This window comes from Cannabis sativa, chromosome 7 (genome assembly GCF_029168945.1).
Source record: "Cannabis sativa cultivar Pink pepper isolate KNU-18-1 chromosome 7, ASM2916894v1, whole genome shotgun sequence".
Lineage (NCBI taxonomy): Eukaryota > Viridiplantae > Streptophyta > Magnoliopsida > Rosales > Cannabaceae > Cannabis > Cannabis sativa.
The window spans coordinates 10,146,769-10,160,193 of record NC_083607.1 but is presented as its reverse complement, the minus strand read 5'-3'; the positions used below and the strand labels follow the sequence as shown (position 1 = coordinate 10,160,193).

At 33.2% G+C, this 13,425-nt stretch overlaps 1 protein-coding gene across 1 annotated transcript; it reads left to right on the top strand.

The window, feature by feature from the left end:
• The first annotated feature begins 6,655 nt into the window (after nt 1–6,655).
• Nucleotides 6,656–9,661, top strand: LOC115697718 (protein RETICULATA, chloroplastic). Its single transcript, XM_030624816.2, has 7 exons — nt 6,656–7,681; nt 7,789–7,887; nt 8,218–8,438; nt 8,532–8,601; nt 8,686–8,765; nt 8,963–9,027; nt 9,234–9,661. The coding sequence occupies exons 1-7, from the start codon at nt 7,103–7,105 to the stop codon at nt 9,425–9,427; spliced, it is 1,308 nt and encodes a 435-aa protein (XP_030480676.1). The 5' UTR covers nt 6,656–7,102; the 3' UTR covers nt 9,428–9,661.
• Nucleotides 9,662–13,425: the final 3,764 nt, after the last annotated feature.

Here is a 13,425-nt window from a genome sequence, read left to right as displayed (position 1 = left end):
GGTTACTTTTCCATTAAATAATTTATTTCAAAATTTTACACATATATTAATAATAAAATAACCATTTTAATATGTGAGAAACATAAAATGAAGACTAATATTAAAAGTATTTTTTTTTGTTACTTTTTTATATTCTTAGGCTATATTATGTTGTCATATTATTTAAAATACCCTGAAGTTACTTTTTTTTTTTTTAAATGTAACTCATATAATGTTTCAAATACTATTTAATTTATTTACAAATTATTTGTACACTTATTAAAATAATTTTATAAAAATAAGTTTATTTTTTATTTAATCTTGTAATGTTTAAATTAAAAAATAGTAACTTGTTCAGTTGTTTCATACATTAAATTTTATTTAAATTTAAATATTATTTATTTATTAACAAAATATAAAAACACTAAAAAAAAAAAAAAAGAGAATGTTGGACAAGTTTATTATTATTATTAAAAAGAAATATGTTTACTATATATGTCATGAGTCATATAAAAATAAAAAAGAAAGTAATTAGCAAAAAAATAAAATAAAAGAAAAACGTACAAACACTGAATTAATTTATTTTAAAATTATTAAAGTGAGACAATATGTGAATAGCTTATTATTTCAATTTTTTAATAATAATAATAATAATAATAATAAAAGAGAGAGAAAAATAAATTGAATAAATAAATAAGAGAAATTTTTTGAAGTGCATCGACTAGACTATCAACTAGAAAAGAGGAATATAATTTCATTTTAGTATACGTGCCTCAAAACTAATTGAAATGATAGCGGTATTTCAATTAATTAAAGTGATGAAGATAATTTTACAAATATTTTAATATTGTCGTTGTATTGTGCAATTAATCCTTATATCAAATTAGGTAATCTATTAATATTTTAATTTAATTTATGTATTAATCATAATTATTTATTAATAATTTAATGACTAAAATTAATATAATCATAAATAGTTACATATTTGATGTAACTAATGAATATTCATCCATATATGTAAATATATACTGCTACAATTGTGAAGTACCACCAACCTAAAAGACTAATACATAGCTAGCTAGTCTTGTCTTTGACATGATTAATTTTGTTCTTTGTGTCAAAAAATCGTAGTTTTGTCATTTTGTTCTATCGATGGATTCGACTAGTGATTCCAGTGGTTTGGAGGTGTAGTGTGCTGGAATTATTCTAGAGAATGAGGAGATTTGAGGACTGTCGTTGTTGGTAAGGATGGAAGATGATGATTTTGACGTGAGATGGTGTTTAGTGGGTAGCTTTCTAAGTGTCGGATAATTGACATTCAAGAAATGCAACATACCATGGCTTTTCTTTGAAGCATAGTAAAGGTCTGTATGTCAAAGATCTAGAAAAAAAATTTATATCCATTTTATTTCTACCATGAGATTGATATTCAAAGAGTAATTACTGGGAGTCTTTAAAATTTTGAATACTACAAACTTATTTTCCATCATCTCTGGTTGGACGATAATTTATGAACAATAGTTCTTAACAAGCCAAACTTATGGGTTCAACTTTATGATGTTCAACATAATTTTTGTTTGGATCATGTTATGAATGAGATTGTGAACTATATTGGGACGTTTTATTGAGTCTGATATTAATAATTTTTCTAGGGGTCTAGCATTAATATTTAAGATTAAGAGTCATTATTGAAATTGACAAGCCACTACAAAGAAGAATGAATATTCGAAGGATCGATAGTAATGATTGGTTCTGGATGAATTTTAAATATGAGTATGCTCTAACCTTTTGCTTTATTTGTGGAATAAAAAGACATCAAAGGGTTTTTGTGGAAAGATTTTTGATACTCTTTTGGAAAAAATTGAAAAACCATATGGGGAATTTATGAGAGTTGCTCCTCGTCAACAAAAAAACCTGATTGCTTCTCAATGGTTGCAATCGGGAAGGGTTCAAAGCCACTTGTTTTCAGGGCCAGTGAGGTAATTTTATTGGTGGTGTAAGGAGGTCTTCGATGACTCCCAATATGGAAAGTGTTGGCGCAATGAACAGGGCAAGAGATCATGAGATTTAAGAATTAGTTATTGTGCATCAACATGGCCCTGATTTTGTGGAGGATAATGTGAAGAATATTTTTATGATCATGGAAAACTTAGATCTTAATGAAATTGGAGGAGGAAATAAAGAGTTATCTATTATGGAATTAAAAAGGAAGATGATTGCTAAAGGTGGGACATTGGGTTGGATTATAATTGTTCTTGATTTTTGCCCACCTGACGTGGCATGTCTATGTGGCCAACATCAATGCTACGTGGGAGTACAGCTCACCAACAAGAATGTCAAGCCATCTACTCAACACTTCAACTAACGAGGGGTTCGAGTACTTAAGAGGGACGATGAAATGACGAACTAGCTACCTCGAGGGGGCTGGTCGGCCACCCCTGATAGGCGCCTTATGGCCAGCATAGGTCGGCCAGCTTATGGACACCATATGGCCGACTAGCTTATGGACACCATATGGCCGGCCAGCTTGCACTTGCAGGTGCACGGCCAGCCAGCCATTGTCATGGCAGGTTTTTGGTGCACACCTTTCATCTGTGGATAGCAAGTCAAACCATGAATTTGGCGTTAGCAGCCCAGAAAAATAGAGAGAAAATATCAGTAACTTCCCCATTTTTGAGAGGTAATTTAGTCATTTAAACTTTATTAATTTAGTATGTAAATAATAGCTTTATTTACCTATTCTTAAGGGATATTAGGGATGTAAGCTCTACAATATTAAGAGCATTAGTCAAACCCTAAAACCCTAAGTCTCAATCCCCAAGCCTTAAGCTCTAAGTCTGATAACTCAACTCATATGATCTTTCTCTTTCTCGCACGCATAGGCACTCTCTCTCACTTGAGATATTGCCAAAACTATTCTCGCATTGTAATCTTAAGAGAGCTACTTCAGATCCCACTACTATAGTGATCTAAGTGGTATTATCTCTAGTATCAATACAACTAAAAGGGTAGTAGGTCGTTACCTGCTAACTAAGGGAGTCGAACTTCTATAAAATCTTGTGCCTATTTACTTTTCTGTTCTAATTGTGTAACAGGTGGCAAGCATTAGTATTAAATTTGACTCCGCTATCAGTTGGCCAAATCTGAAGTCGACAGTTTAGTACTTTTATTGAGAGCGAGTTATTGGTTTATCTGATCAAATGTCATGGTTAACACAAAGAGAACTTTGGCTACGACATTTACCTCCTCGGGTCTTCCTAAAGATCCTATGGAAGTTGATCATGATGTTTGTGTTCCAGTCATGACTGGAATCTCCATGAACTCGATAGATGTGGCCACTCCTATTACCTCAGTAGGCACAACAAATCTGGCCACCACAGCTGGCCAGGTCAACACAACCATTCCTGTTAGTCTGAACAATCGACCCATGCCTCCTAGGGAGAACCCTCCACCAGCACCTCCCACTGAAGGAAGGACCCACGTGGAGCAGCCCCCAAGCACAACAACTAGATCTGGTGCCCAGAATTATGCTAGAGAGACAGGGCCAGGAATTAGCGAGCCAGCTATTGGCGAGCCCCATGTAGACTTGGATAAAGATCTCGAGTTAGCCAGACTTAAAGAAGTCATTTGTCAAGTTGGCCAAACTGAAGAACCACACACTATTGGTTGCGATGTATTCAAGCAATAGAGATGCAAATCTTTAAGATGGATAGATGACCAAGAATACATCTTTTGATTTCACCAGATGGAGTTGTACTGCCGTAATAGAGAAACTAGTGACCTAATAAGGCAGTTCAATGAGAGAACTGTTGGAAGAGGCCAAGATCTCATTAAAGATCCTCTTTAAGGGAGACTAGTCGACAAATTAGGGAAGGTCTACCGACAGATTGTCCAACTAGGTTCTTCAGGAACCAGATTAGACCTTCCCCTACCTGAAGGAGGACAAGCCTTGCCATGAAGGTCTAGTGGTGAGAACAGCCAAATCCCGGCAACCAAAAATTTTGGGGACGCCTAGAGATCTCAAGCTCTATAACACCCCTAGTTGGTCAGCCTTTGGCCAACCAGCCCCTTGGTAGTTCACCCTTGGCCGGCCAGCATGGTGAAATTCTATCTCAGGGCCTCTAGGAGCGAGTAACCCAAAGGCCAATCTTCAACCAGTTAGGTTCGGGAATGGGTGAAAACACCCAAGACAACAACTTGAGAAGTGAGTCCAGTCACTTTAGATATCTAGATCTACCTAACTCTAGCAACTGGTGTGATCTACCTACTGTCAGCGCACAGGCTGCACAAGCCAATTAGGGGAGAACGAGCAGCGCAGACCCTACCTAGCATAGGGTTGGCCAACCATCAAGAGCTGCCCATAATGGGGTTGGCTGGCCAAGGCCAGTCCAGCCTTCCAGGAGTGGCTGGCCAGACCTTGACACATTCAAGGTTGCAGAAAAAATGGTGTTGATCACATGAAAAAATAAGTCAAAGAAAAGTTGGGCATGCAACAATCTTTTGAAGAAAATGAGCTTTTCTCTCTGGTTTTGTATTTCAAAAAAAGTAATGAGGAAGACAATAGTAAAAACCCTTTTATATTGAAAAATGGGGAGTCATTGATCTGGTTCTAAATTTTATCAAAACGGTCGGGGATCTTTCTAGGAAAGATGAAAAGACAGGTAAAAAACCCCGTTAGATGAAGGGACATTTAATTAAATGATTAATTAACCTTTCTCGGAAGAAATAAAATTACCAAAGAAATGTACTCATTACCAATTAAGGATAGTTTAAAAAACTCTTCTTGTTCCAGAAAGAGCTTTGCTGGGGGAAATTATTATGACCATATTTTGAGCCATAAATATGGACAAGACATGTGTGTATTATTTACGAATATTAAAAGAGAATCATAATTAAAACAGTTATTCTGCCTTGAGAGAAGTAACCATAGGCAGATATTAACCTAGTGCTACGCTACAATATCATTAACACGACAACGATAAAGTACACAGTATTGCGAGATAACAACTTTCTGGGGTCATCTCAAAGCTAACCAGGATCACTCAGAAGCATGCAAGAACTGAAACAATGTCGCTAGGAAGGGTAGATAACGAGTTCTTTAAGAGCTTGCAACTCATTGATCCACATACTCATGAGTATCTGGAAATACTAAGGGAAATACGCAAAATGTAACTTATCTCAGGATTCCTAAGAGACTAATCTTAGTTGTTGACATAAAAGGTAACAACGAGGACACACATCCTGACTAGTGTCTTGCAGAATACGACCAGTCATTCTCAAATATCTTTGGCGACAGAAACTATTTCCTAATAAGAATAAAAAGCAGTTAGCATCAATTATTCCATTTTATCCACATGTTGTATATATGAAACGTGTGGATCATCCACGTTTCATGAGCGGTTACCTAGATAAGATTGAAAGATAAATAACTGTCCTCCTTAAAAAATCTATAAATAGAAATAGAACCTAAGGGAAAAGGGATCGATCCTTTTTGGAATGAAAAGACCTTGTAAGATTGAGTGAATATGCATAGTAATTCTCTTGTAATCTATACATATTATCAAGAAATACTCAAAAATAATAATGACTCGTGGAGTATGTAAATTTTAATTATAAAACTACGTAAAATTCTTAGTGTTTCATATATATATATATATGTATTTATTAATTATAAATAATCAGTTTTTTATTTACAAGACTTCATTTATTGTTAACAAAAATCTGAGTTAACAACAAAATAAAAAAGAGGAAGAAGAAAAGAAAAAGAAAGAAAAAAAAATTAAAAAATTAATTATTTTAATTATTTTTTTCTGATATTTTAAATTTTAAAATATTTTAATTATTTTTTTTCTGATATTTTAAATTTTAAAATATTTTAATTATTTTTTATAATATTTAAGTTATTAATATTAGGTAGACTAATGAAAAGTTGACATGTGTATATTTTTTTGTACATAGTGGCCGTCCATATTGGTACTTAATAGACTAAGTAGACAAAAAAGTGGAGATCAAAACCGAATTGAAATTTTGGGAGTTTTATCCCCAAAATTCAATAGAATTGATTGATCATGGCAAATTCAAAAAATTAAATAGTTTGACTACAAATTACACTAATTATAATAAAGTTTTGGTAGTTACATAAATAAATAAATTAAGGGTAAATATCATTTTTGATTTTGTGTTTTGTAAAAATTACTAATTGGACCTTCTATTTTCTTAAATGACAAAATGAATATTTTATTTTCTAAAATAGTAAAAATAGGACCCTGAGCTCAATTTTTAACAATTTTATTTTTTGACATAACCAAATTTAAGATAATTTCTAACACGAACAAATATAAAAAAAATGTTATTAGCTTTGTCATAATATCTGTAGATCAGATTATTATTAAGTTTTATTTTGACAAAAAATCAGTTTAGGGTCCTATTTGTATAATTTTAAAAAATACAGGGTCTATTTTGTCATTTAACAAAAAAGATAGTCCAATTAATAACTTTTGCAAAACACACAATCCAAAATAATATTTACCCTTAAATAAATATTATGTTTACTGTAATTTAGAAAAAAAAAAACAAAAAAAATTAATTTTGAAAGCTACACCACCAGCGTATGTTAGCAAAACCCTAGAGAATCCCACACGCATAGAATAGTGTAGAACACGTGTGAGTTTCACACAATGACAATGAATTATGAACCTGAACAAACCCACATCAACAAACAATAACAACACAAAACCAAACTAGGAGCCACTTCATGTCTTACTAGCTCTCTTTTTAAACTAGTAAGCTTCATTCTCCCTCAAACTTTCTCTTCATCTAAACTCCATCCCACTACCTCACATTTCACTTTTACTGGCCTTTCTCTTTATTTTCACTCCTATATACCCTTTACCTTGACGATTTAAAGATCAAAAACTGAGTTTGATGGTCTGGACACCCCCAAAAAGTTGTGAAGTTGTGATTTTTATCGTTTAAACTCGAGTTGTTTTGATTTTTAGATTCAATATTTGTGCTTTTGATTAGATTACATTGTGGGGTTTCGTTATATAGCTTTTGGTTAGTGCAATTCCTTAACTTGTCGACTTCTCTGGGTTAAATTTTGTTTATTGCTTTTGAGGTTCAAATGGCGGGTTGTTCATCGAGTTTTGGATTGACCCATGTTGTCAACTTTCGAAACGATGTTGTTTCTAGGAAGATGTGGAATCAGAATCTCATAAAAGAGGTTGGTTTTCCACTGTTGAGTAAGAATAATGGGACTGGACATATTTATTTGAAGAGAAAAGAGAGGCTTGTGATAATGAACATGGTGGAGTCACAAGGTGAGTCCCAATCCCCTCTGGCAGCAATTACGATTTCCAAAGAAGATAGTGAGAGTACTGTGGGAAAGACAGGGGTTTTTAAGACTGGGAAGGAAGAAGACAAAGTAGGTGGTGGTGGCTATGGTGAGGTTGCACTTGAAGGTAATGGTGGTAATGGGAACTTTACAAATGGTAAAGGAGGAGAAGGAGGTGGTGGAGGTGGTGGAGGAGGAGATGAAAACGGTGATGACTATGAAGAAGAGGAGTTTGGGCCCATGATGAAATTTGCAGAGGTTATGAAGGAGACTGAGGCTCGAGGGGTTACTCTTCCCTCTGATATGTTGGAAGCTGCCAAGAGTGTGGGAATTCGAAAAGTGCTTCTGCTTAGATACTTAGATTTGCAGGTACCCTTTTGCTTCTAATGAATAGTAGTGTTTTTGTTTTCTTCTTCTTTTTTCTTTTAAGAGCCTTGTTCTTTAAAATCCTGTTTTTAAGCATTTTTAATCTGCAGGGGTCTTCTGGGATTTTAGCCTTTGCAATGAGGTCATGCTCTATGCTTCGTAATCGGATGTTGGCTGATCCAGCCTTTCTTTTCAAGATTGGAACGGAGGTTAGTTGGGATTGTTATGATACACTTTCTAGTTAACTTATTTTTCTCTCATTAAATGGTTGGAGTAAGATGGCTGTATGTAGAAATCATTGTTTTGGTGTATGTAGAACCAGTTTTCATGTTAACCAGATGTCCTGGCTTAGATGCACCGATTAGTGGGGTTTTATTTGTCTTTAGCTGTTCCATGAATATGTATACATGTCAACAAAGTTTCCATCTGTATTGTCATCAGTAAGAACTATTAAGTGGGAGTGTTCAACATCGCTGACTTTGTTATGGCAAATTTTATTATGTCTAAAGTATAATTTTGCTATTGACCAATGTTTACAGATAGTCATTGACTCTTGTTGTGCTACATTTGCTGAAGTTCAAAAGAGGGGCAAAGATTTCTGGTCAGAGTTTGAGTTGTATGTTGCAGATCTTTTGGTTGGAACTGTAGTTAATGTTGTATTAGTTGGTATGTTAGCACCATATGTTCGTATCGGGCAACCGAATGTATCAAAAGGTTTGCTTGGACGTTTGCAACACGCTTATGGAGCTCTTCCTAGCAGGTTATTTAATCATTACTGAAAACTAGTAGGCCAATCATCCAAGTATTATATTGGGAAGTTTTCAAATTATTGACAAATAATCTTGTTATGCAGTGTATTTGAAGCAGAAAGGCCGGGATGTAGATTTTCTTTGGAGCAGAGAATTGGTACTTATTTCTACAAGGTAAGAATTCTCTCTCATTAATGATAAGTAGCTCCTGTTTGTTTATTTTTGCTTTAATAGTTTTGATGTGCCCTTTCCTTTCAGGGTATCATGTATGGAGCAGTTGGTTTTGGTTGTGGAATCATTGGCCAGGGCATTGCAAATTTGATTATGACTGCTAAGCGGTACATTCTATATTCACACATACCCTCTTATTTGGATTTATAGTACTACGTACTTTAAGAACTGTTTATATTCAGATTTATAATAACTTCACTGCTGTAAATTTATCCTAAATCTAATCTGGTAACTATGAAAAGGTTGCATTTTCTCTATATGGAGTTATGGAGGAGTACTAAGAATATTGTGTTTTGATTATCAGGAGCATTAATAAATCAGAAGAAGATATACCTGTGCCACCTCTACTCAAAAGTGCAGCTCTTTGGGGTATGCTCAACTTTACCTACTGGACTTATTATGGCTTATCTAGCTTGTTACACATAGTCAGATATGCATGATTTCGTCGCATGTTTAATGAACAATTGCTTTTGTATCTATACTGGTTTCTTTCCCAAACACATCTTTAGCTTTTACACAGTTTTATAGCTTTGACTGATGCTTTTCTTCATTCCTCGTTCGTCCCAAATTTGTAGGTGTGTTCCTTGCAGTTTCTTCCAACACCCGATATCAGATTGTCAATGGACTTGAGCGGTTGGTAGAAGGCTCTGCTATGGCGAAGCAGGTTCCACCTGTAGCTATGGCTTTCACTGTTGGGGTACGGTTTGCTAACAATGTATACGGTGGGATGCAATTCGTGGATTGGGCTAGGTTGAGTGGGGTTCAATAACTGAATGGTGTGCGTTTAGTATGTGGTTTGAGAAGAGGATCATAGAAAACTAGAAGTCTTGTTGTTTTCTTGAGTAGCATAGTCCATGAACTACATGAAGCTGATATTTAGAAAGTTGAATATGGTTTATGTGCTTAAGATATTGTAGAACAAAGCACATGAGCATCATCAGCTAGAACAAAAGTGGCTGCCTTCTTATAATCCTGATAATAAAAGGAAGGTGAAATTTCATTATGGCAGGCCTACTATTGCTCCATATGGTAAATGTCAATTCCCAACTCCCAAGGCAACAATAAATAGATTTTTTTATAAAAAAAAATTTACAAAATTAAATTTTCAAAAATACTTTCTTAAAGTTTTAAAATTACAAAAATGATATGTTTCAGTAAAACAAAAATACAACTATAGAACACTTAGACCACAACAAGACAACTGCAAAGTAATAAAAAAATAATAAGACACTAATCTTATTATAATATGCAAATTAATATTAACTTCTTGGATTGTTTTTTATATTACCAATTTTTTTTATACTTAATATTTGCAACTTTAATTTTTTTTATATTATTATGCTATTTTTTTTTATATAAAATTTGTTTGTTACTTCATTTTTTTTTCTTTTTTTTTCTAGAGTTAGTGACTGTTGAAATAATAATTTATTTTTTAAAAATTAAATAAATAGTTACATTAATAATAGAAATAATAAAATCATAATTTTAAAATGCAGTATATAATATTAGATGATGCTGATGTCCAGTCACAAAAATTGTCGTTGTATTTTTTTTTTCTAGTAAGTGTCACCTTATTGTTATATATACTCTGTATTTAGTTAATTACTTTATATTCCTTTTATATATATTTTTCTTTTGAAATATTCCTATTGATGCTTGGTATTTTTCATTCACTTACTAGTTTCATAAGTTTTTTATTTTGATATTTTGGTAAAACTTATTTATTTTTTTTTAAAAAAATTAAATCTAATCCAATTGTAATTAGATATTTAATTTTTGGAATTGAATTGGATTGATTTAGTATAAGTAGATTGGTTTGAATATTGCCTATCTTTAATGTAAATGTTATATTTCAATATAAATTTTTAACAAAGAGTATCTTTTAAGGACACAATTTGAGTGTTAAAAATTCAATTTAGGAGGAGAAAATACAAATTGTTCTACTTTTCACTATACTTTTATTGTATATTTGCATTCTAACAACATGTAATCAAAAAAATAATTCATTCTTTTAAAAATAATCGCTATTTTTCCAACAATTCTTTCCTTATAGCTCACCGTAGTCACTCACCTTCAATGACATGTCAAGGTATACTATGGGGGCGTGATTTGCTAACAGCCGGTCTTCGTTGGAAAATTGGAGAGGGTCGAACAGTTCGCATTGGTTCAAATCTGTGGGTTCCTGAGCCCTCTTCCTTCCTCCCTTTATGCTACACAGGTCCAGAATATGGTGTGGTAGCAAATCTAATCATAGATGAGCACCAATGGGATATCTCTCTGCTACAACAATACTTTTCTCTTTTGGATGTTGAAAATTTTTTGTCACTGCCACTGAGTTTTTTTCCTACTGCTGATACACTCATATGGCACCACAATAACACGGGTTTTTATTCAGTCAAAACAGGATACTATGTGGCAGAATCAATGGAGCACATAAACGATACATCATCTTCAACCTCACAAGAATTATGGTGGAAATTTTTCTAGGCTTTACAGCTACCACAAAAAGTGAAAATTTTTGCTTGGAAATTGTTCCATGATGCCTTTCATGTAGCTACAGCTCTGTTCAGGCAAAAAGTTGTTACAGATGCCATATGCTCCATCTGTAAACAAGCATGGGAATCCATTGGACATGCCATGTTTGATTGCAAATACGCGCGAGTCGTATGGCGTTGTTTAGACTTTGTGTTTGATCGAAACCTTGCAAGATCAATGAACAAAGGAGATTATTTAGTGCACCTCTCATCCATCTACACAAAAACTGACATGGAATTCATTCTTTGTACTATGTGGTCAATATGGTATGAGAGAAACAATGTGGTACATGGGAAAGCTGAAAAACTAGCAAAGTTAGCCTTTCCTTTTACTGCCAATTATCTGCAGAATTACCATCGAGCAAGAGCAAAATACCAATCACCTACAGCTACTGCTTCATCTAATGCAGAGGCGCTTCCATCTGAACCATGGCAGCCACCAGAGATTGAAATTTTAAAGCTCAACGTTGATGCAACGTGTGACAAAGCTAAAAACATTATTGGTATTGGAGCTATTATACGAGATGCATATGGAAGAGTCATTGTTGCTTTCTCAAAACTCATTATTGGTAACTTTACATCGCATGAGATGGAGGCAAAGGCTTTATTCTACAGCCTTAATTTGGCTATTCAGCTACAACAACTGATTGGGCAAATTGAAACAGACGCTCTAATGGTCTCTAATGCTTTAAATGCTTCTTTTTCAGCCATATCATCTTTTAAAGATTTAATTGTGGATATTACTAGTCTTCTATCCTTTTTCCATAGAGTCTCTATTAATCATGTTAAGAGATCAGCCAACATGGCTACTCATTCATTAGCACGATATGCTCTAGAGTTGGATGAAACTTGTTCATGGTTGGAGGACCTACCTCCTTCCTTTCACTCTGTTATTGTAAATGACATTTCTTAATTTATAATAATATAGTTTATTTTGTCAAAAAAAAAAACAATATGTAACTAGAAAAAGGATAATGATTAAAAAAAAGGATACGAGTCAATAAAAGCAACCTTAAAATAAAAATTATAAAGAAATTGACAAAAATACCATATCTTTATAAAAATATAATTTGATTACCAAAAGTTTATAGAAAATTAGAAGAGTTATTTCTGGCATAAATACTTAAGTTTAATTTTCGGTTGCAGATAAATACCTAAATTATATTTCTAACATTTTTGTAGGTATCTGACCGTTAAGTGTCAAGTCAATAGCCATGTCACAGTTTTTAATTTGTCAAGGTCATTAGATTAATATTTTTTAATTAAAAATTAGTTTAAATATACCAATAAAAAAATGACACGTAATAACTTCACACTTTATGGTCAGTTACCTATATACGAAAGTTCAAAAAATATAACTTATGTATTATTAATGTCAAAAATTAAACTTAAATATTTATTTACAACTGAAAGTTAAATATAAGTATTTATGTAACGCCCTGACTCTCAGAGACGCCACGTGTGTGCTTTTATAAACTTATTATTACTAATCTTGTAATTTTAGAAAAGTGTGGTTTAATTAAAACCTTTAATTAAATTCAAAATAAAGACTTTTATTTTAAATACTGTCGTAATATGGGGATCCCCTGCTAATAAAATTCCTTTACAACTGATTACAAAACCTTTAGTATAAGAATGGGTTATACATCCAATCATAGAAAAGGTTGATCCTGCTTCACGAAAGCTAAGACAATGCGGTTGATATGTACATTGCTAGGAAACCTCCAACTCATGGCCGAACACGGCTCCTAACTTCCTTACCTGCACCACAAAGCATCGGCGAGTCACATTGACTCAGCAAGAAAAGCTACAAGATAAAGAAAATCATAGAAAGTGATAGCAAATTTCAGTACAACAGATTATACATGCCAATAGGTCATACTCTTTCAACGTACATATACAATTTAGCGTCTATACGAACAAACTTATTACAAAATTAAGAATATTTATAGCTATACATAATCAACAACCTCAGTGTTTCATTAAACACGCTAATCATATATTATTATAAACACTTATTTTCAATACTTCATAAAGCACTCTAGTTCAGCATTAGCATATCCACACAATTTCAGTGTTTTAAAAGCACTCTAATCATATATTATTAGAACCATGTATTCTTACATCCCTAGGCCACTGAGACTGCAAGAAAAATGACCAATTTCATAAGCAATATAACATTCATTCAATCATACTAAAGCAGAAACATACTCAATTACAATTCATCATATAA

What these genes read in the sequence shown, in the direction of transcription:
- LOC115697718 (XM_030624816.2), top strand. Translation starts at nt 7,103, where the DNA reads ATGGCGGGTTGTTCATCGAGTTTTGGATTGACCCATGTTGTCAACTTT. An exon ending in TTAGATACTTAGATTTGCAG is followed by an intron (nt 7,682 to 7,788) that starts GTACCCTTTTGC and finishes TTTAATCTGCAG; the next exon opens with GGGTCTTCTGGGATTTTAGC. An exon ending in TATGGAGCTCTTCCTAGCAG is followed by an intron (nt 8,439 to 8,531) that starts GTTATTTAATCA and finishes CTTGTTATGCAG; the next exon opens with TGTATTTGAAGCAGAAAGGC.